Source organism: Aulonocara stuartgranti, assembly GCF_965226115.1.
Source record: "Aulonocara stuartgranti genome assembly, chromosome: 3".
Taxonomy (NCBI): domain Eukaryota; kingdom Metazoa; phylum Chordata; class Actinopteri; order Cichliformes; family Cichlidae; genus Aulonocara; species Aulonocara stuartgranti.
The window spans coordinates 10,887,683-10,910,402 of record NC_138941.1 but is presented as its reverse complement, the minus strand read 5'-3'; the positions used below and the strand labels follow the sequence as shown (position 1 = coordinate 10,910,402).

At 39.9% G+C, this 22,720-nt stretch overlaps 2 protein-coding genes and 1 long non-coding RNA gene across 3 annotated transcripts in view; all 3 read right to left on the bottom strand.

Annotated features, from left to right (window-relative positions):
- Positions 1 to 21,773, bottom strand: part of LOC309702354 (uncharacterized protein) — a 103,688-nt gene extending 81,915 nt beyond the window's left edge. Inside the window, exons 1-5 of the mRNA XM_082527048.1 lie at positions 21,743 to 21,773; positions 20,692 to 20,762; positions 20,487 to 20,616; positions 20,130 to 20,231; positions 19,058 to 19,136 (exon numbers count right to left, since the gene is read on the bottom strand). Coding sequence (XP_082383174.1) covers positions 19,058 to 19,136; positions 20,130 to 20,231; positions 20,487 to 20,605 — 300 coding nt within the window. The 5' untranslated portion in view covers positions 20,606 to 20,616; positions 20,692 to 20,762; positions 21,743 to 21,773. The remainder of the gene's footprint in view (positions 1 to 19,057; positions 19,137 to 20,129; positions 20,232 to 20,486; positions 20,617 to 20,691; positions 20,763 to 21,742) is intronic.
- LOC309702186 (protein NLRC3-like) overlaps positions 1 to 22,720 on the bottom strand; it is a 374,484-nt gene that overhangs the window by 96,449 nt on the left and 255,315 nt on the right. The gene's annotated exons all lie outside the window — the stretch shown is intronic.
- Positions 6,887 to 9,488, bottom strand: LOC309702509. Its single transcript, XR_014275573.1, has 2 exons — positions 8,347 to 9,488; positions 6,887 to 8,021 (listed from the first exon to the last, which is right to left on the bottom strand). It is a non-coding gene; the product is annotated as an uncharacterized lncRNA (long non-coding RNA).

Below are 22,720 nucleotides of genomic sequence, written 5' to 3'. Positions count from 1 at the left end.
GAAGAGCCTCTGATTTTAAACTTTGCACATTTAATAGTTTCTTTCCAACACTGTGGAGCTACCAGCCCAGTATATGTAGCCACAGTAGATGGAGTTATCCAGCTGACTGACAAACATCAGGACTCATGTGATCCCTACATGTGGACCTTTCACAGATGGATCCAAGTGCAGATTCAACTCTGCATTACATTTGACTTCAGCTGTTACACACTTTCTAGCTGTGTCACTTCCTGCTTTTTGGATCAGATAGTTTATCCATGTCCACAAATGTTTGGCTGCATGTTTGTATCATCTATATTTCCAGTCTTCATACAGCCGATATTTCATGTGAACTCCAACCTGCCAGCTGCCATCATGTTTTCAGGGTTCATTCAGTGTTGAAATGTAGGACAAACAGCAGCACATGTTCTCTAAATGTTTGCAGTCATTTTAAATGAAGCTGATACTACATGAGACATTTTCCATATTTACTGTCTTTGAACAGAGAATAATAAAGCCAGCAAACATATACAGGCTGTGCAAATACAAACTTCTGTGGTGCATTTGATGACCTGCAGAGGAGAACAAGTCGGGCTTTTCAGCCCTAACACAACCTCTTTGTTCTCAATACTACAAAACCTTCAAAGGCTGATATGCAAGTTTGCATGAATCACCAACACAGTTGTATTTGTTTCTAGTATAGTTATAAATAAGCTGATCAAATATCTGCTGACTGATTAGATCCAGTATCTGTTACAGATGAACTGGATATCACAGCGCATGTTGTTAATCCGTCATATCAAACTAAACCGTGTTGCTGGTGTAAATATCCTCCAATAAAGTCAGATGAGGGCTACTGTTGCCAGGTAACGATGATGTCACACTGGATCTTCTGATCTTTAGCATCGTAGCGCTCGGAGTCTGATGTTGGCTCATGTGTTGTTAAACACCAACATGACGTTCTACTAGTCAAGGCCTCAGCTTCACCCACTGATGCTGATCACACAGACCCACTAATAGAACTGTTTTATCAGGTTTATGCAGCGTCAGCATTAATGTCACATTTAATCAGACCACATTTACATTACAAGCCCACTACAACCATATGGAACTCCAAAGTGTTCAAAATTAAATAAATAAATAAGTCATGATGAAATAAGTAACTATGTGAATAAATAAGACACAGATATGTAATGTGAGAATGATATTGTGAAATAATTGAACACATTTTGAAAAAAAGCTCATTATTGTGAAATATATTGCATTCTGCTATATAAATTTACTTATTATTGTGAAATATTATTTCATGATCATTATTTTTCACAATAACAGAGTTTATTCCTGAGGCATTTTATTTATTCCCAGCCGTTTTTAATCCAAAATGTCCTTTTTTTCAAAGTCAGTCTTTATTTCAAAATCCCGTTTTTCCCAATGGCCTATTTATTTCATTATTATTACACATTATTTGACCACAAGCAATCTTTTCTGGTTTGATGCCGTCTTTGTAGCCAGAAACCAGCTCTCTCCTCGGCTTCCTCCACTACACGCTTCCCCCACGCCAGTCTCCTCCGTCACTATAAAGGGGAGAGTCATGAGCTCCATCACCCTCACCTGTGCCGTCCAACGTCCCGCCACCAGCCTCCACTGCAGCAGGCCAGAGACCACACCCCTGCCACAATAAGTAAAAGTATATCCTTGCTGTACCCTTAATGCTAAATGTGCTAAATTAACCGCTGCCTTTGCCCCTTTGGGATTATTCTTATGTCACTGGGATGTTGACCTTTGACCTTCACATTAGAGAGATGGGCAGACATAATTAGTGTATGAATTTTAAAGTAACAGGTAATAAAGAGAGTGTAGCAAATGTAGTCAGGTTTATTACTCTGTATCACACATGAGTGCCCGAGGGAGGCGGGGCTGACTGGGGAGACACAGGAAACAGAGAGACAGGGCTGACTCGACATGAAACGATGAAACGTGGGACACGGGAACAGAAACTAAACACAGGCTGAAATGAACACTGAGGGAGGGAGAACTAAGATTACTGAGAGCCTGATAAATAAGAAGAACAAAAACCAAGAAAAACAAGAGTCAAAGAAAACCAAAAACACAAAGCATTGGGCCAGGACCCACTGCTGTGACATTTATATGTGATAAAAACATTAAAAACTGCTCAGATGTTGAAATCTTTCTACGTATACTTTAGGTTCAGCTCTGCAGCCTGGCATTTGGTTAAGCATGATTCAAACATTTGATTTTGTTTAACTGGTTTTAATTATAGTTACTTTTTGTGAACATTTGTTGCAGCATTTAAAAATACATCATTTATTTTCAAACTTTTATTTGATTTAGAGCATCATATTTGACCAACGTAAATGTTTTAATTTCATATAAAATAACTGAAGCAGTGAACTAAATATCTGAAATCTTTCCTTCCTTAAAAGTTATAATCCTACTTAAGTTATAGTGCAAACGCTTAAGCAACAAATATACTTGATGCTAATTAATTAATATTTCCCTTTGATGTTGCAACTATGCGGTCACTTCTGTCTTTGAACAAAATAATATTTTCCAGTTACAGAAATCATAAAGTCCAAACTAAAGTGCTACTGTTGCTATATGCATTTTATATAAATCATGGATGATGGTCCTGACATGAAGGAAGAGAAAGTTACAGGTTGCATCCTTTGACTTTGTCTCCGTGCCTTTGGGCGATTTTCAGAAGGACAGATGTTTCTGTTCAATTCTTAAATCAATTTTTTCAAACACAAACACTATTTTAAAGCTTCTAGAGAGTAAAATATTAATGATAATTATAATAACAATAATAAAAACAAAAGCTCTCAGATCCATCAAACCAAGCAGCAGAAAGAACAATAACTGAAGAGAAAACTTTAACCTTGTAGACTTCATTATGTTCCAGCTGCTCTACAGACGCTGTGACCTCCAACTTAAGCAGGTCGTAAAGTATGTGCAGCTCAATAACTTCATAATCAGACCCTGTGGTATTTAGGCAGCAGAACAACTAAGAATAACAACTACAAATAATGTTTTTCGGTTTCTGTTGTACTGCAAGGTTCTGTACAGGAGAACCAAACCAAGAGCAAATATTACGTCTCATTTACACCTGAGCACGAAGAGCCATCAACATTTAGCAAATTGAATCATCTTTGTTTAGATGCAAGAAGAATCATATAGAAATGAAAAAGTAGAAATAGAAATCCAGAGCAAAGATATCCTCTAATTCAGCGTAGCACATGTGCAGCTGCTGCGATTCACGTAAGCTAGAGGTCTGCGCGGGAATGTTTTTTTAGTCCCGCTCCCGCAAGGTTTTGTACCGCACCCGACCGCTCCCGCTGTATATTCAGTCTTTGTTCACCCGCTGCCCGCTTAGAATAATTTTCTACCCGACCCGACCGTTCCCGCTAAATTTAGATCTGGTTTCCAAAATCTCACATTTAAATGGGGTACCACCAAAAAATAGAGATAACAGATAAAACTGCAGGTTGTGCAATGATTGTATTTATTTTTCTTAAACAAGATGCATTTATCTGTCAACATGCAACATTTATCTTTTAACATGGAAAACGTGTTGCAAAAATAAAATAAATAAAAACGAATACAGCATTGTGGCCTACTTGTTATTTTTATGTAAAATACAAACGTAACATTTTTCTGTCAACACAGTAGGGAAAGTGTCGCGAAAAAAAAAAAAGTCACTTAAAATTGTAAACAAAAGAACAAAATAGTTGGCCACTGCGAAATTAAATGGTTTAAACTATCAGTTTAACGAAAAAATGTCCCAATGTCGAATTCAAGGTCTCTCCTACAAAAGAAAATATGCATATATAAATACAACAATAAACGACATCTCAAAATTATAAACTATTAATCAAATGAACGAAACTTACTTAAAAAATCCAAATTATTTTAAATTTCCATGCAGGAAAAGAATGTCACTGACTGATGAGGGTTTCAGTACTGAACGTCTCTCCTCCAAAATCCGACCACAAAGGCTGAATGCTCTCTCGGAAGGTGCACTCGTTGCCGGGATGCAGAGGACAAATCTTGCAAGGTTGCTCAGGGCAGGGAACTGGGAACTGTTGGAATTCCACCACTGCAAAATGTTTTGTTGACTTGATAATTCAAGTTTCATGGTCCTGTACTCCTGAATCTGAACATCTAGTGATTTTGATCCACATGATTCTTCCTCTTCCTCCCAATCTGAAAATTTATGAAGAACAGTAGGCCTTTTGGCAGGTGTTGGTTCAACATCCTCATCATGTGCATGATCAAACTTTAAATCATCGATCATCTCCTTGACTCCCTGTATCACATTCTGTCGCCCTCTTTCATCTAACATTCTCAGACCTCGCAGATTTGGTGTCAGAAAGGTTGCTATTTTATAAAGCATGTGAACAGAATGGGATGAAGTGCTGTCTGCTGACAGTAATTCTTTCAGCCGTGTTACACAGACGGTTGCAATTTCAGAGAGCAGAGGGTTCTTTTGTGGCTGATGTACAGTGCTCAATTAATCGCACAGACCACGGAAGAACAAGTGAGGCACTGGGAGCTGTGTTATCAGTTTCCAAGTCGTCAGTTGCCTCTTTGAAGGGTTTTAGGAATGATACTAGTAACTTAAGAGTACTGATGCTAATGCGTCCGATCTTGTCATAATTATTGCTCTCAGTCAGCACAGATGCAATGTCTTCGTACTGTTCCAAGACAGAATTTAACATGTCAAAGTTAGAGTTCCATCGTGTCTCTATGGATTGTTTCAGTGACTTTTTAAGCTTGCCCTGCTGTCCTGAGTGTTTGAAATATGTAACCAACTTTTTAACATCAGTCAGAAGGCTAGCGATCTCTGGAGACTTTTCGATTATGGCAGTACCAAACGCACTGGAGAGAGTCACGTTTAGTATGTGCGCTGTGCAGTTTAGCCTCGTGTATTCTCGTAAGGCACTGATCATGTTGGCTCCACGATCTGTGACAAAAATAATCTTTTTGCCCATGTCTGTCGCATCAATGCCAAACACTCTGAGATTCTGCAGCAGGTGCCTTCGAATGTTTTCACCTGTCTTTGAGGTGCTTGGGTCAAAAGGGGCAGCAAAAAGCACTCTTGAATGTAGCTCAGATTGCTCATTAACGTAATGGATGGTTGCAGACAAAAAGGACGTTTTTCGATATGTTTCTGTCCATATGTCTGCTGTAACAGCGCATCCAAACTTCGATATTGTTGCAGTGATTTCCTCCACAACATGTTTACGTAGACTCTGAGCCCTCATTTCAACATTTCTTGACACCGTTGTGGGGTGTGGTAGTATCTCACAGACATCGAATTTTCCTATTCTTGCTGCTGTGTCGACCAAATGTTGGGCCAGCTGTGTGAAGCCTTTTCCAGAGATGGTATCATACGGTCGAATGTCTTGGCAAACAAACTGAACACATTTGTCTCTGGTTTCTTTTTTAAACTTCTCTGGCACCAGCAAAGATTTAGTAAATGCCAGTTTTGTTTGCCCCTTTGTGATGGGACATGAGTGCCGCCTTAAACCTGAGGTTCCAGTCTTGTGACTGCAAAAGGGTAAAACTTTGAGGCATTTATCGCATTGTACAAAGGGTAATTTTTTTCCATTTGCGTCTATGACGCATGAAAAAGACTCCCATACATCAGACTTGCCTGATGTGGGTTTCCTTAAAGTAAACTGACCGTTGTCTAATCCCAGCTGAACGTCCTTCAAGGAAATTGCATCTTCAGTTTGCTCTGCCATGTTGGTAAAGCGCGCTCTGATGCAGGTGATGCGCGCACAGAGTCACAGACTGTGCAAGTAAAATGCACGTGCAAAAAGCACTGATCCATGCGCTCAGTGCGTGTAACAGGCGTGAGCACTGGCTGTACCAGTGCTCAATTAGAATGAGGAAATCACAGATATGCTGTTCCAAAAAAATGTCGGGCACGCTATATTTTCAGACCGCCCGCTCCCGTTCAAATTACACCAGAGTTACCGACCGCTACCGCATTTTATTTGGAAATTTATTCCCGCGCTGCAAGAAATCTGGTCGGGTCCCGCGGCTCCTGCGGGACAGCCGCGGGAATGCAGACCTCTAACGTAAGCATTTGGCTCGTCGCTGTTGCAGATTTTTCTCTCGCTGTTCTGGCTCACAGCGCTGCAAACACAAAAATAAATATCCCCAAAGGTGTGAAAGGGAGCTAATTAGTAAGAGTATTGTTACTCTCCGCAGGAGTAGTCCAGCAGTAGAAATCAGTCCAATAACAAGGTGTGTAACATCTAGCAGGGTGACAGAAAAACCCAGGGTAACTTCTAAGGACCTCAACGTCTCTCTCACATTGTGTTTTTTAAACATGCTTCCATTTGTCACTTCAGTCTTTACTCTGAAATACAGGAAGAGAAATCATGGCTGAAACAATTTCTCATGAAACCAGGGGTGTGGTCCAACAGTCAGTTTGGTGAGGAAGGTTCCTAACTGAGAGAAGTGACCCAGAAGTATCTGTGTAGCAGCCACAATGAATCAAGATCATGAGCTTTATTAACTGATCAAAGTCTCTTCTTTCATCTTCTGTATCATTCAGTTTGCATTGGTAATGCCCATTATTGTAATGCTTTTTTAAGACCAGCAAAACTTTATTTCACTTTGGGTTAGCTAGGATAAGTGATGGATGGAGGGAATTTTACTTCAGCCACAGAAATCCTAAACAGGAAGGAGGAGCAGAGTTACAGTGGATCACTATCCAGCAGGGAAACAAGGTTTATTTCAATTTCTTGGCCATGAGTGAGATTTACTGAGTGGGCAAATTAGGGAGACGACACCATCAGATCCCGAGCCCTCCATGTGTTAATCAAGAGACGGCTGCTGTGCTACATCCATAAATAATGAATAAATTAGGAGCTAAAGCTGAAAGGACAGTTTATTTGTACCATCTTCACGTGAACACATTCAAGAACATCACAGATGAAGAAAGATTAAAAACTTCCACACTACATAAAGCAAGAAAAATAGTTTTTCTTTCAGGTGGTTTCAGAAAAACAGAAACATCAAACATCTCCAAGACTCTCTTTGAAAGAACTAAAAACCTTTGTTCTCATGGTCCAATCATGAGTGAACTCCCCGATGAAGCCTTGTGTGCTAAAACATGTCAGAGTTTTAAAGGTTAAACATGAGTTTCCAAAACGTTTTGCTGGAGAACAATGAACTATTTGACTGAGTTTCAATCATTTACAGACGAGCAAAACCAGGACAGAGAAAAAAGGACAAAACTGACTCAGTAAAACAACAGAAAAGAAGATCCCATGTAGATCTGTATTATGTAGAAGTTCAGCCCAGCAACCAGTTCAGTTCAACACAAGTTTAAATGATTCTATCTGAACTCTGTGGAGCCTGATCTCAAGCTTTTTGAGTCTGACACAGAAACCAGAGGATCTTTCTGTGTCTTCAGATTCACTGTGATCCAGTGATGGGAGTGATTTCAGCCCTGAGTGATCGCGCTGATGTTTGCACAGAGCAGACAATGAGGTGAATGTTTGGGCACATTGGTAACAGTGAAACAGTTTATTAGTAACGTGGGATCGTTTGTGTGCAGAGTATGATCTGAGATTCCTGAAGCTCTTGTCACACTGGTCACAGCTGTAGTTTCCTTCCATGTGTGCACGTTCATGCCTGTTACAAGTACTTGAATGTGAGAAGCTTCTGTCACAGTGTCTGCACTTGTGTGGTTTCTCTCCTGTGTGGACTCGTTTGTGTGATTTAAGGTCCCTTGCAGTGGTGAAGGATGACCCACACTGATCACAGAGGTGCTTTTTAACCCCACTGTGAATCAGTTCATGTCGTTTTAACTCACTTGGTGTGGTGAAGCTTCTCCCACATTCTTTGCAGTATTTCAGTTTGTCTCCAGTGTGTCTACGTTGATGTACTTTTAGGGTCTTTTGCTGACTGAAAGTTTTTCCACAGAGGTCACAATGAAAGTCTTTCCCACCACCACAGTGATGACAGGGTTGAGAACTGGATCCATCTGTGTCGCTCTGCTTCTAAACAAAGACACAAAGACTGTGTAAGTCAGTCCTTCAACATTTGTATCCTGAACGTCGCCTGAAATAAAGAGCATCTCTGCAGACGTCCAACTACATTTGACTGTTTCAGTTAACACACTCAGTTTACTGGGCTGCAATAACTACAATACTACCACCATAATACTACAGTAATACTAAAATCATAACTGAAAGGAAAATCTGAATAATCACTCAGAGCTGCTTTTCCATGCAGTAGAATTGCTAACATGCTAACACAGTTTAATGAGCAGAGTTGTTCCAAACAGTCAGGCTAAAATGACAAGATAACAATATAAATACATACCTCACAGTAGCTGCACTTGTAGAGTCTCTTTCTGGTGTGGATCTGTTTGTGTTCTCTCAGGTGATGTGGAGCTTTAAAAGTCTTCTCACACAGGTCACATTGATAAGGTCTCTCCTCAGTGTGGGTAAACATGTGTCGTTGTAACTGTGCGTCTGTTGTAAAGTATTTGCCACACTGTTCACAGCAGTACACATCATGTCTGGTGTGAATGCGTAGGTGTTCATTTCGGTACCCTCTCTGGCTGAAAGTTTTTCCACAGATGTCACAGCTGTATGCCTTAATTCCAGAGTGGGTAACTAGATGCTTCTGTAAGTGGCTACTGTGAGTAAAAGCTCTGCCACACTGATCACAGCTGTACGCTTTAACTCCACTGTGGATGAGCTGGTGTTTTATTAGGGAACCCTTCAAGGAAAAAGACTTTCCACACAAGTCACAGCTCAACGGTCTCTCTCCAGTGTGGATGACCTGATGCTGTTTTAGTGAAGCCCTCACAGTAAAACCCTTCCCACACAAGTCACAGCTGAACGGTCTCTCTCCAGTGTGGATGACCTGATGCTGTTTTAGTGAAGCCCTCACAGTAAAACCCTTCCCACACAAGTCACAGCTGTATGGCTTAATTCCAGAGTGGGTAACCAGATGCTTCTGTAAGTGGCTACTTTGAGTAAAAGCTCTGCCACACTGATCACAGCTGTACGCTTTAACTCCACTGTGGATGAGTTGGTGTTGTTTTAGGTAACCCTTCAAGGAAAAAGACTTTCCACACAAGTCACAGCTGAACGGTCTCTCTCCAGTGTGGATGACCTGATGCTGTTTTAGTGAAGCCCTCACAGTAAAACCCTTCCCACACAAGTCACAGCTGAACGGTCTCTCTCCAGTGTGGATGACCTGATGCCGTTTTAGTTTAGCCCTCACAGTAAAACCCTTCCCACACTCGTCACAGGTGTGTTTTTTCTCTCCCTTTCTTCTGTGAGGTTTGTCGGCCTCCTGAGAGCGCTGACTTCTGGCTCCATGTTGGTCCTGCAGTGACAGAGATACAAACAGAGGCAGTGAGTGAAATGCAGTCGTGGAACAAACTCAACCTTCAAACTCCATTAACACTAGTTTTAAACCTGAAGGTGGAGCGTGGCACCAAACACCTTAAAGGTCTCTTATCCCCACCTGCTGGTAGTTCTAACACATTACATCCAACCTGCTGTTAAAGATAATTCATGACTGTTCAAACACTAAAATCATGCACACACACACACACACACACACACACACACTATTTTATAATTTAGATTATTTTGTTGTTTCCTATTACATATTTCTATAATTTGTATAGATTTATACAGAATTATTCAGTGATAATAAATCCTATGTTTGTTTATTCTAAAGGAACCCCGTTAGCTTCCACAACAGATGTTGCTCGTCTTCCGTCAAATACTCACATAAAATATTACACAATGAAGTGGATTCAAGATATCCACATAATTTCACTCTTACATCCACAGTGAGGTTTCACAATTGTTCAAATATAAGCAATCAATAATAATAATAATAATATTTCTCTGTCAGCCTTCTCGGTTACGAATCGTCTTCTGCTCCTCTGTCATGCGGCGTCCCACAGGGCTCAATTTTAGGGCCACTGGGTTCTATACTTAGAAGGCATGGGATCTCATTTCATTGTTATGCCGATGACTGCCAACTTTATTTGACACTAAAACACATGGATGGCATCTCCATAAAACCTCTCTTGACTTGTCTAGATGACATTAAAGCTTGGTTGGCTCTAAACTTTTTAAATTTTAATGAAAAGAAAACAGAGCTGTTGGTGTTTGGACCCAGTGGTCCCTGTGAGTCCTCCCCTGTTGTTTTAGAATCCCTGGAAGTCTATTTTAAATCTGTGGTTACTGACCTTGGTTTTAAGTTGGACAGTGATTTTAAATTGGACAACCAAATCAGAGCAGTGGTGAAGTCCGGTTTTTATCATTTAAGGCGACTGGCAAGAGTAAAATCTTTTCTTTCGAGGCAGCACCTTGAAACAGTGATCCATGCTTTTATTTCTTCCCGCCTGGACTACTGTAACTCACTTTATGTGGGGGTCAGTGAGTCGTTGCTCTCACGTCTGCAGCTGGTTCAAAATGCGGCTGCACGACTCCTAACAGGGACTCAAAAAAGAGAGCATATAACCCCCGTGCTAGCCTCTCTGCACTGGCTGCCTGTGTCTTTTAGAGTTAATTTTAAAATTCTTATGTTTGTTTTTAAATGCCTTCACAGTCTTGCCCCGCCTTACCTCTCTGAGCTTCTTCATCTCCACACACCCTGTCGGTCTTACAGGTCAGCTGACCAGCTGCTCCTGGAGGTACCGAGATCCAGGAGGAAGCTCAGAGGGGGCGGGGCCTTCTCTATTGTGGCTCCAAAGTTATGGAATGATTTGCCCATGCACGTTAGAGAGGCCCCTTCACTGTCCACTTTTAAATCACGTCTTAAAACCCACTTTTATTCCTTGGCTTTTAACCTCAGTGAGACTTAGTTTCTTTTTTAATTGAAGTAGTTATTTAATGATTTCACTCTTCTTTTATTTGTGTTTCATTTATATCTCATGTAATTTTATTTTACAGTTCCAATGTACAGCACTTTGTGTCAGCTGTGGTTGTTTTAAAGTGCTTTATAAATAAAGTTGATGATGTTGATGATGAATATCAATAACATTGAGGCACATTACACAAATTTCAAAAACAAATCATGTCTTACAATATTTACAACAACTAAAAGCTCTGTAAATCGGCTTTTAAGTGTTCATTGAAGTTTTGAATAATTCTCTAATTTTTTAAGGCAACTTATTCCACTTAAAAGTTGCTCTAAATGTAACAGTTTTACAAAACGTTACTTTTAACTCGAGCATTTACTAAATTGCAGCTTGTTGAAAACTGTGTAATATGATGATGTATTTCATCTGGATACTGCAGCTGAGCAGAATAAATGTGGTGTGTTTAACAGAATTGCTTTCTTTAGAACTACAAGTAAGCCATAGAATATTTTAGCCTGTACAGGAAGCCAAGAAAGGTTATTATGCATTTTATCAATATTAGCCCTTGAGCATCCCTCAAAATTTACACCCATCTGTGCCCCTTCGTACCCACACGGGTCCCCTGACAAAAGGTGATATAGCAATATCATATATGAATTTTTTTTCTGATTTTTTTCACATCAGATCTTTTAAACAACTTCAGACCTAACCACAGATATAAAGTTTTTCATTATTTTTTAAATATTTTTTAGGTTTTTATGGCTTTATTGTCATAAAAAACCCTGTTTTTTTGGGGGGAAAAACCCATAATATGCAATATTTTCAAAAAATGACTTGCAAATGGAAGTATTTGGCATGAAGTTATTACAGCCTTGAATAGGTAAATAATTCATAACAACATTGATTTGAATGCATTATCATTTTTGGAGTAATAAGAGTTTTTCAAATTTACACCCATCTGTGCCCCTTCGTACCCACACGGGTCCCCTGACAAAAGGTGATATAGCAATATCATATATGAATTTTTTTTCTGATTTTTTTCACATCAGATCTTTTAAACAACTTCAGACCTAACCACAGATATAAAGTTTTTCATTATTTTTTAAATATTTTTTAGGTTTTTATGGCTTTATTGTCATAAAAAACCCTGTTTTTTTGGGGGGGAAAACCCATAATATGCAATATTTTCAAAAAATGACTTGCAAATGGAAGTATTTGGCATGAAGTTATTACAGCCTTGAATAGGTAAATAATTCATAACAACATTGATTTGAATGCATTATTATTTTTGGAGTAATAAGAGTTTTTCAAATTTACACCCATCTGTGCCCCTTCGTACCCACACGGGTCCCCTGACAAAAGGTGATATAGCAATATCATATATGAATTTTTTTTCTGATTTTTTTCACATCAGATCTTTTAAACAACTTCAGACCTAACCACAGATATAAAGTTTTTCATTATTTTTTAAATATTTTTTAGGTTTTTATGGCTTTATTGTCATAAAAAACCCTGTTTTTTGGGGGGGAAAAACCCATAATATGCAATATTTTCAAAAAATGACTTGCAAATGGAAGTATTTGGCATGAAGTTATTACAGCCTTGAATAGGTAAATAATTCATAACAACATTGATTTGAATGCATTATTATTTTTGGAGTAATAAGAGTTTTTCAAATTTACACCCATCTGTGCCCCTTCGTACCCACACGGGTCCCCTGACAAAAGGTGATATAGCAATATCATATATGAATTTTTTTTCTGATTTTTTTCACATCAGATCTTTTAAACAACTTCAGACCTAACCACAGATATAAAGTTTTTCATTATTTTTTAAATATTTTTTAGGTTTTTATGGCTTTATTGTCATAAAAAACCCTGTTTTTTGGGGGGGAAAAACCCATAATATGCAATATTTTCAAAAAATGACTTGCAAATGGAAGTATTTGGCATGAAGTTATTACAGCCTTGAATAGGTAAATAATTCATAACAACATTGATTTGAATGCATTATTATTTTTGGAGTAATAAGAGTTTTTCAAATTTACACCCATTAGTTCCCCTTCGTACCCACACGGGTCCCCTGACAAAAGGTGATATAGCAATATCATATATGAATTTTTTTTCTGATTTTTTTCACATCAGATCTTTTAAACAACTTCAGACCTTACCACAGATATAAAGTTTTTCATTATTTTTTAAATATTTTTTTAGGTTTTTATGGCTTTATTGTCATAAAAAAAACCCTGTTTTTTGGGGGGGAAACCCATAATATGCAATATTTTCAAAAAATGACTTGCAAATGGAAGTATTTGGCATGAGGTTATTACAGCCTTGAATAGGTAAATAATTCATAACAACATTGATTTGAATGCATTATTATTTTTGGAACAATAACACTTTATTGCAAAAAAACAAACTGAACTGACCTGAACAAACTCAACAACAAACTAAACAAAGATGTAATTTACATTATCATACATAGCATGAACCATAAGATGGTTAGATTTTGCAGACAGGACATATCTTATATATATCTTTGCAGCAGTTACGATAATAATGTGCTGTTTGCACAATGAGCACTGCTTCAGCTTTTTGGAACGCTGCGCTTTCTCAGCAAAAGCCTCCCCTAAATTGACCGTGCGCTTTGTGTTGTGCATGCGCGCATCTGTTCATTTCGTGGCATCTGTGCAGAAATGACTAGTAAGACAAGTCTGCAAACTATTCTCACAGACTTCAAAGGTGCACCTGAATTAAAAAATGATCATCCTCTATCTTATTGGATAGACGATGATCATTTTCTGTCTCTCCCTCCTGTTCCATTCCTGTGACACTGGGAAACTGAACTGACCTTAGCAAACTCAACAACAAACTGAACAAAGATGTAATTTACATTTTATAGCACGAACCTCTAGATGGATGGATGTTGCAGACAGGACATATCCTAACTTTTGCAGCCGTTACGATAATAATGCGCTGTTTGCAGGATGATCACTGCTTCCAAGCTCCCCTAAATTGACCGTGCGCTTCGTGTTGTGGTGCGCGCATCTGTGCATTTCGTGACATCTGTGCAGAAATGACTAGTAAGACAAGGCTGCAAACTATTCCCACAGACTTCAAATGTGCACTTGAATCCAAGAAGATAGAAAAGGATCTCTCTCTGTCTCTCTCCCTCCGCTCTGCTGACTTGCCTGGGAGAGTAACGACTGCCGCTCCCCCTCTGCTCAGCAAGCAGGTGGCTGTTTTCACACCCCTCCCCCCCTCTGGCTCAACAAAGAAGTGGCTGCTTTCACACCTCTCCCTTCTCTGCACAATGAGCCTTGTTTTTGCCCTCAGCCAAGTCAGAAAAATAACATTGACAGAGGTTCAAAGAAAAGAGAAAAAAAACGAAGCAGGCTGCCGTTGTTCACTTCAAGGAGGCGGCTCTACGGGCTGTTTTGTTTGCGACCGACACACACACACACACACACACAGTATAAATATATTCTCAATCACATTCACACCACTCTCTTATATCAGTTCCACTACATCAAGACTATTTTATGGTGGTCAGCTGTTTTATTGTCATGTATTTTGCATAATAAGATAACCATGTCCTGCATTCAAAACCACTGAAAATGTCTATGGTGGTGCTGTACCTAATATTGTGCTCATTGGATCCAAAACATATTTTTCCTTTATTTTGAAGGCAGAGGCTTAGATCCATTAGGTATTCACGAGAAAAAAATTATCACATGTCAGGATTACAGTATATCGAAAATATGTGATTATAATGGGAGTCAATGGGGCCCAAGCGGGTACAAGGGTGACTGCAGGGGGTACATATGTGAATCTCCTTTACTATACACCACACCATAGAGGGGATCATTGAATTTAAAAAATAATCCTAAAACACACATCCTGGCCAAGTTTCATGCAACTAGTCTTTAAAATGACTGATATATTGAGAATCAAAAATCCAAAAGTACCCAAGCGGGTCCCATTTTTCCCTAGGGGAGCTCAAGGGTTAAAGGAAGTTTTAAACTTAAAATCCTTCCCCACATATGTGACTGTGGTCTCTGGGGCCATTATCCTGAAACACTGGGGCTCAGCCCTGAAAGCTTTGCTATCTTCACCTGATAACAGCAGCTGTTTAAAGTTATTGAGTTTGACAGGGAAGTGAATGTAAATGTGAGACACTGTGTGCTCACAGCTAAAGGCTGCAGTCAGCTGTGTCAGAGCGTCCAATGATCCTTTAATAAACACTCAGAGCTCCATGTTGATGAAGCTGTCATGTGTGAGCTTGTGAGGCTCGTTTAAACTGGCTCTGCTCTGTCAGATGCTCACCTCTTCTTCACTGTCTCTGCTGCACTCTTCATCTCCTCTCTCTCTCTGCTGTCCTGTTTAAAAAAACAAACAAATCAGCGTTAGCCAATCAAACTCTGTGCAGATGCTGCAGCTACAGCTGATATGTCATTCAGCTGTTCATCAATCAGCTTCTGCTGCTGTTTATTCGGCTCTTACTCTGAACACGTGCAGATCTAGGAAGATTTTCTTGGGGTGTCAAAATCAAAGCGTTTGTTTTTTCAAACACACGTGCAGGTGTTTATATCACATATGGTTTAAATGATTCAAATGCAGTAAGTATACATGTTTCATATATCGTCTATAACTGAATTATGTTCTGTAGCCTACATAATGAAACACTTTAGTTGCATAAAACGTGAATTTTGATTTTATGTACTGTATATGTCACAGCATCGCAGTGTGGATGTGGAGAAGAGAGGACCCAAACGCAGGACTCACAGGTGGTGAAGGCTGGTGTTTATGACAGAATGACAGAGCCTGAGATGGATGACTGACTGGAAGACCAACTGAACAGAAACGACACATGTGGGACTGACAAAGACACTGAACTGGAGCAGGGACGTGCAGAGAGGTTTAAAGGGGCGGGTGCTCAAAGTTAAAAGGGGCACATTGAACCAGGCTGAATAACAACAACACACATTCATCAAGAATCTAATATGGGAAGGGCAGGGCTGTGTTGGTCTGAGACTGTAGACAGTAAAAAGTCCACAGGAGAGATGGTAGCTGATTAAACAAGTTTCATGAGATAATAACTAAATGCAAAGATTGGTGACAGCGCTTGGAACCATAAGGCAACAAAAAACTGAGAAATAATTTAGGCTCTGCCTGTGAATCACTCTTTGCTTCTCTTCTTCCTTCCATCCCATCATTTCATATATCACTCTCCACTTGCTGTCTATGTGAGAACAAGGCACAACTTGCTATTGCAATAAACTATAATCTAATTATCCACACCTAACAACTCTTGCACTTAATCTATAATAAAATGATGACAGAAAAATGTTATAGCACTGCCTTTAGTAGCCTCACACAGCTCCTGCTGTTTCCTCCTCATGTCCTTACCAGCCATGTCTGCACAATGTTATATCATGAGTAATATTATTTTTAAAAATCCATATACATAAAACACACACATGCACGCACACAGTGACATTTTAGACCTTCTTCAGAATACTGTATATACTATGAGCATCATGGTGCTGATCCAGAATCCTTACATTATTATTTATTACTAGAGCTACAATAATAAAGCAATGAGGAGGGGGAAGTAATAAATATGAAATAATGTATTTATGATGATTCCATTTGTTTCACTATCCACTCTGTGCAGGGCAAAGCTTATTACATGTTTAAACTGTAGAGATACAATCATTTTACTGCTGTAACATCCAACTTTTGTCTTATTTAAAATATAAATCTAATATAATCTGCTTCTTAATGTATGTTCTTTAAAATACAGCGTGTGTTTTTAATATATTATAATTATAATAATTATTATGTGGACATGCATATTAGATCGTTTTTTAGTGAAATATAATCCCTCCAGAAAGGCAGGAAAAGCCCGGAAACTTGCTTTAAAACTAAATATGTTTCTAAATACTTTAAAACTAAATATGTTCCCTAAAACGGTGACAGAGCTACAGACCCATGACAGCCTTACACAGGTAGCCAGCAGCTGTGACCAGCACTACTATCTGAGCAGCAGAGAATTTAGAAGCTTTTTTTTTTTTTTCCTTCGTTTTTTTAAAATTCAGCTTGCTAAAATCAAAAATCTTCTGCAAACTTCGCTGTATAACTGACTTCAAGCTGGTACTAGTGCTTCTAAACCAATAAACCAATAAAAGGACAGGTAATGTTTGTCGCGCTGTTGCACACACAGCACGCTCGTTTGTTTCAGTTCGTCAGTAGCAACAAGACAGCTTACCAACGTGTACGTAATAAGCTAATACTCCTGTGTGCTACACACTACAGTGTGCTACACACTACAGTGTGCGCTGTACACCTACTTACTGGTTTTGTCGCATCAGTCTGTGTCTCTGTGTTAACTTGTGTTTCTCCTACAGCTCCGGACCGCTAAAAATGCGCGTGCTCTTTGTGAGCTCGTTCCCGGCTCGTAACCAGCGCGTTCTGCCGTCAAGGGCGATCATTGGTTAAATGTGATCATGTGACTGATGCAAGCCAGATCCTTTTATTTAGCAAAACTGTGATTAATAGTTAAATATTATTGTTGAGGGGCACAGACAGGACTCCGCACGCACACACATAAAAAAAATAAATAAAAAAAATTTAAAAGTTGCCTCAACAAAAGGGCACTTTGGGCACTCATCAGGAAAGGGGCGGGTGCTCAAGCCCCTCTAGCCCCCCCCTCTGCACGTCCCTGAACTGGAGGACACTCAGGACTTACACAGGCTAATGATAATGATCAGGGTTCATATGCCTTTTTCAGGGTCAAATTCAAGCACTTCTTAAACACTTTCAAGGTCCCTTTTCAAACTTTTCCAGCACATCCCTCCCTCACCGCCAAAAAAAAATGCATGTTTCAATTCACATCACCTCAGTAAGACCATGTGAAAGTTAAGACAAATCATCCTAGGTGAACTTAAACACCTTTGTTCCCTTTTTGTTAAGAAATAGAAAAACACTCCACACAAAAATACTGCAAAAGGAAACTGTTGCCTTATATAAAGAGTGTATAAACTCAAAATGCACATGTCACTTAAAAATTAAGATGTGAACAAATCAACTTGTTAGATATTCTTCTCCTGTTGAAAAAACCCCCAAAAAGAAATAAATAAGTCTTCTCATCAGATATTGATGCTTCTTTCCTGTGTGACAGAAAATAGGAGACAGATGTTTGTTTGTTTTTTAAGTTAATTCCCAATAAAGCTGTTTTACTGCTAACTACATTGCTGTCTGTATTATTGCTGAAGTCCTAAACGATCACCTTTAAAGTAGAGTAGAGTCATACAGGTGTCTGCTCCTGCCTTCAGTTATTTTATCTACTGTGTGTCAACTGGCTGAACCTCCTCCAACTGTCTACTGTCTCCCTAAACTCAACAATGACTTCGTGATCTATCCATTCTCTGACCAAAGACATCCTGCTGCAGGAGGTTAACATAGCAGCCAATGATGATCCCACTCACTGTGAACAACACATTTGGACCTGATTTGCTGCTCTGGTTTACACGTGAACTTCCACTGCTGCTGTCACCAACTTGAGAGGCTCTACAGAAAAACTGGACTTGTCCATAAAAATAACAAACTACATTACAAGGACAGCATTGCTCAATCAACTCTAATTACTACTGACATGTTATCTCTTCTAACTAAGGTACAGACACTCAAACTTGCTGCTTTCAGTGAGAAGTCAAATGTCTGAATATAAGCTGGAAGCTGCTGAGAGTCCTCCTCCTTCCCGTGGGGTTTACTTTCTCTACTACTTTCACTATAAACACGCCCCTTTCATGCACCTGCAGAGGGCCACCAGCAGATGGAGCTGTCTTAAACAAATCCACTTGGATAGTTAGCTGTAGATGACTTTATCAGTATGATTGTAGGATTTTGAGTTATTCTTTAGATTTATTTAAACTCTTATATTGTGCACAAGTGTTGAGCGACCCATAATTTCTCTGTACTTTTCATAAGAGCAGCCAGACTTTCAGCTAGTTTTTGTTTTTTAAGAGCTCAAAGTTATTGAAGAAACAGTTATTCAGCTTCATTCCCACTGATCTCGACTACAAACTGTTTGTTTTCTTTTGGTCATTTAGTCCACAGAGTCCTTGGTGTTCTGAAAGGGACCTATAAATAAATGCATTATTATTAATAATAAAGTAGTTGTTGTACATGTACAGACCATAAATATGGAGTCCAGCTGTGTTTGATGCTGCTGGGCAGACTGACCACTGGGAACCTCTGAGCTCTGCTGCTCCACTCTGTGGAGGAACCATGAAGGATTAGATCAACACAGGATAAAGATCCAGGAGTTTCTGCTCAAATAACTTCATCTGAATCAAGTCTGTCAAGTTTTAAACTCTCAGATTGTGAACATATCAGTAATTTTCAGTCTGTTTTCATGGACGTCCTTTCAGTGGTGATGTCAGGGATGATTTTGAAGAAGCTCATCAAACTGAACCATCAGCAGATCACTGCTCCAAAACCAGAACATGATCCGAGGTCTCCCTCCACCACCAGAACACCAGCTTTACTAACGTGGTAGATCAGTGTAGTACAGATCAATAACTGATGAGTCATTTGATCAAAATCACTGAGTGCTTCACGTCTGACCCTCTGATGCTTCTGTAGACATTTTGCATATTTAATGAATGTCTGACAGTTTTACATTCATTCTATGAACACAGTGGAAATGTTGTGTTATAGTCTCCATGTTGTTTCCAGCATCATAAATTCTTAAGTTCAGAAAATTAGATTCTTTCTTCACAGCTGAAAAACAACAACATTTATTCTCTATTGAAATCTGCATCGTCCACTCCAAAGGTCACAATCTGAAGGTAACATCTGGTTTTGTTCCCTGTGGTTAACTCTGAGCATCAGTATGGTGGGATTTATCCACTACATCCACACCACTGTGGTTCAGTGTTGTCCTGATGGAGTAACAGCAGCCAGTATGATCCAGGCTTTAGCTGCTGGGTCTCTGTGTGACCTCTCAGACTGTTTAACAGATCAGACACAAAGAGAATCAGAGCAGCTCTGTTCTTTAAAGACAAACATGAACCCACTCAGGTCACACTTTCCCCACAGATATGAGCATCACTGTCCTCAAACAGCAAATGACCAAGTCGAACATTTGGATCTTTTCTCTTTCATTGTTTTCTTTTTAATGAATCTTTGTAACAATCTGAGGATGTTTCAGGTCATATTTATCCAGGAAACACAAACATGTAAAGGAGTCATCACAGCTCTCTGACCTCGTTGCTCCAGGTTCACCACTGAAGACTGGAGGGTCATCTTTGGACCGGTCACTCCTCACAGACGGACAGCTGGACCCTGCAGACTGTGACCTCTGACCTCTGCAGACACAAACATGATTGAAGCAGCTGTGATCACACAGACTGCAGATAATGCAGCTGTTTCCTGTCAGTAACATCCTCTTAGATTAGAGTTCAGCTTTTTACAGGAAAACTGGACAAAACTGAATTTTGTTACAAACTCATTTTCATTTCCTCTCAGCTCACAAACACAGTCAGACAATCAACCAGAGTCAACACTGATTATAATGTCAGTGCAGAATTATTTCTGTTACTCAGTGAGTTCAGCTCTCTGACCTCGTTGCTCCAGGTTCACCACTGAAGGCTGGATTATAACCTTTGGACCAGTCACTCCTCACAGACGGACAGCTGGACCCTGCAGACTCTGCTCTGTCCTCCTCTTCCTCCATCATCATCTTCAGTCAGTCTGAGAGGTAAACCACAAACACTCAGTGAGTTCACATTAACAGGAGGAACTGAGTTACAGTCGCTGACCTCTGACCTGTCATGTGACCATGAAACCAGGTCAATATGTCTGTAGGTTCAGTCATCCAGGTCATGTGATCTAAGGAGCTTGGAGAGAAAAGAGACGTCTTTAAGTTTCTGGAAGACGTTTCATCTGAGAAGCTTCTTCAGCTCTAAAACCAAACGGTGGAGAGTCCCAGATATTTAAACCTGAGAGGGAAAGAAAGCATGTCGCTGACCCACCACTGATGTTATTTCAAGGAGGAAACTGAGAGCCTTTGCACCAGGAGCACAAACATCAGCTCCAGCAATGATCCACTGATGTGTTTTTATTCCATGTATGAATGTTGTTATTGACAGAGATGACGTTTGTGTGTCAGTGATGCAGTGACTGTTGTTGTTACCTGTACAGGCTGGTTAGACTCTATGAAACAGATCATACAGATCTCTGCATGTTAGAAGAGACTATTAAAGGTCATGAATGAGACAAAGGCAGGGAGGCGTCCTTTACAGCTAAACAGCAGAGTGAGAGAACAGCCAGCACCTCTACATTTATCACATTATACAGCACATGTATGATACTGACAGGGATGAGAAGAATTTAGTGATTCTGATCCCATCATTGATATTACTTATTGATTCTCAGTAGCTCTGCTCTGACAGTCACCACCATCACTGAGCAGCATATCAAAGACATTTGTGCACATTAACTGCATGTTGTGGCTCAAATGTTTGTGCATGTTGGAGGCATTTCCTCTTTGTTGTGATCAGTGTTGGTCATTACTCAAAACAGTCATTATTACACATATTACACAGAACACTTTGATTAAAAGTAATGGAGTACATTACTTCATTACTCCTCATAACATTACTTTGATGTTAAAATGAACAAATGAGCATGTAACAACATAAAGCTGAGGTACAGCCCCACACACCAACACAGATCCTGATGAGGTCACGTGATGTTTCTCTGAGTGTTTATGAACACAAATCAAAGATGAAACAGCACAAAGACACTTCAAAGTGATTCTACTGTAGAAACATGAACAGGTAGAAACCTGCAGCCTGACTGCTCATCACTTTGTTACCTGTTCAAGTTCAGCAGCAGCAGCTCACTTTATCACGGTGCTGGTCTGGGGTCAGTGTTTACTCAGCTTTAACCTCACTCTGGGTTCTTGGCTAGCTTAGCGTTAGCTGAACGTTAGCTTAGTGTTAGCATGCTGTGTGCTAGCTTAGCGTCAGAGCTCTGCAGGTGTCTCGTGTGTAAATATTAATCACAGTGACAGTAAAGGAGGTAAAGGGCTGTGACGTCATCACGTACGCTGCGTCCTCTGTGGGCTCTGAGTGAACTCAAAGTACAAACTACAAGTACACAAACACGAACGTAGCTCAGAGTGGCGGACACACTCGGCCTCGTTGGTCCAGCTGTGAGTCCGTTACCGTGAACTATGGAGCGGCAGATTTGTGCTGAACTAAGCTGCACACAGCTGATGTTAGCCAGGAAACATTACACACTGACTTTAATGGAGAGACCGGAAATACAAACACACACAGTTTGTTGTGTGAAGAAATCAAACACGAGCTGAACAAACAGTAAAGTTCCTAAAGACAAACTGTTAAAGGAGGAAACAAAGCAAACTTACAGTTTCTTCACACACCAACAACAAGCTCCACTCCACACCTGGACACTAAACACGGACACACAGGTGAGCTGCTTCCTGGAAGGAGGCGGGGCTCCACCTGAAACTCAGCACAGGTGGGAGGGGCTCAGCTCTGTGTGTGCTGATGTGTTAACTTTAAAAATATGCCGTCTGACTGCTCAGACTGAGTCAGAGTAAAGTTCACATGCTGACGTGTGGAGACATGAAACCTTGTTGTAGCTGCAGGTGTGAACACACTGATCCCAGATCAGCTCTGCTGTATTTGTAACATGAACATTTCTGCTGCAAAGCTTCAAATGTTCAGCATGTTTCTCTGTTTCCAGTCTATAGATCCAGTCACACTTTCTACCTTCACCTGTGCAGTAAAGACTGAGAGCAGAGCTGAAAGCAAGCGTCCAATCAGTG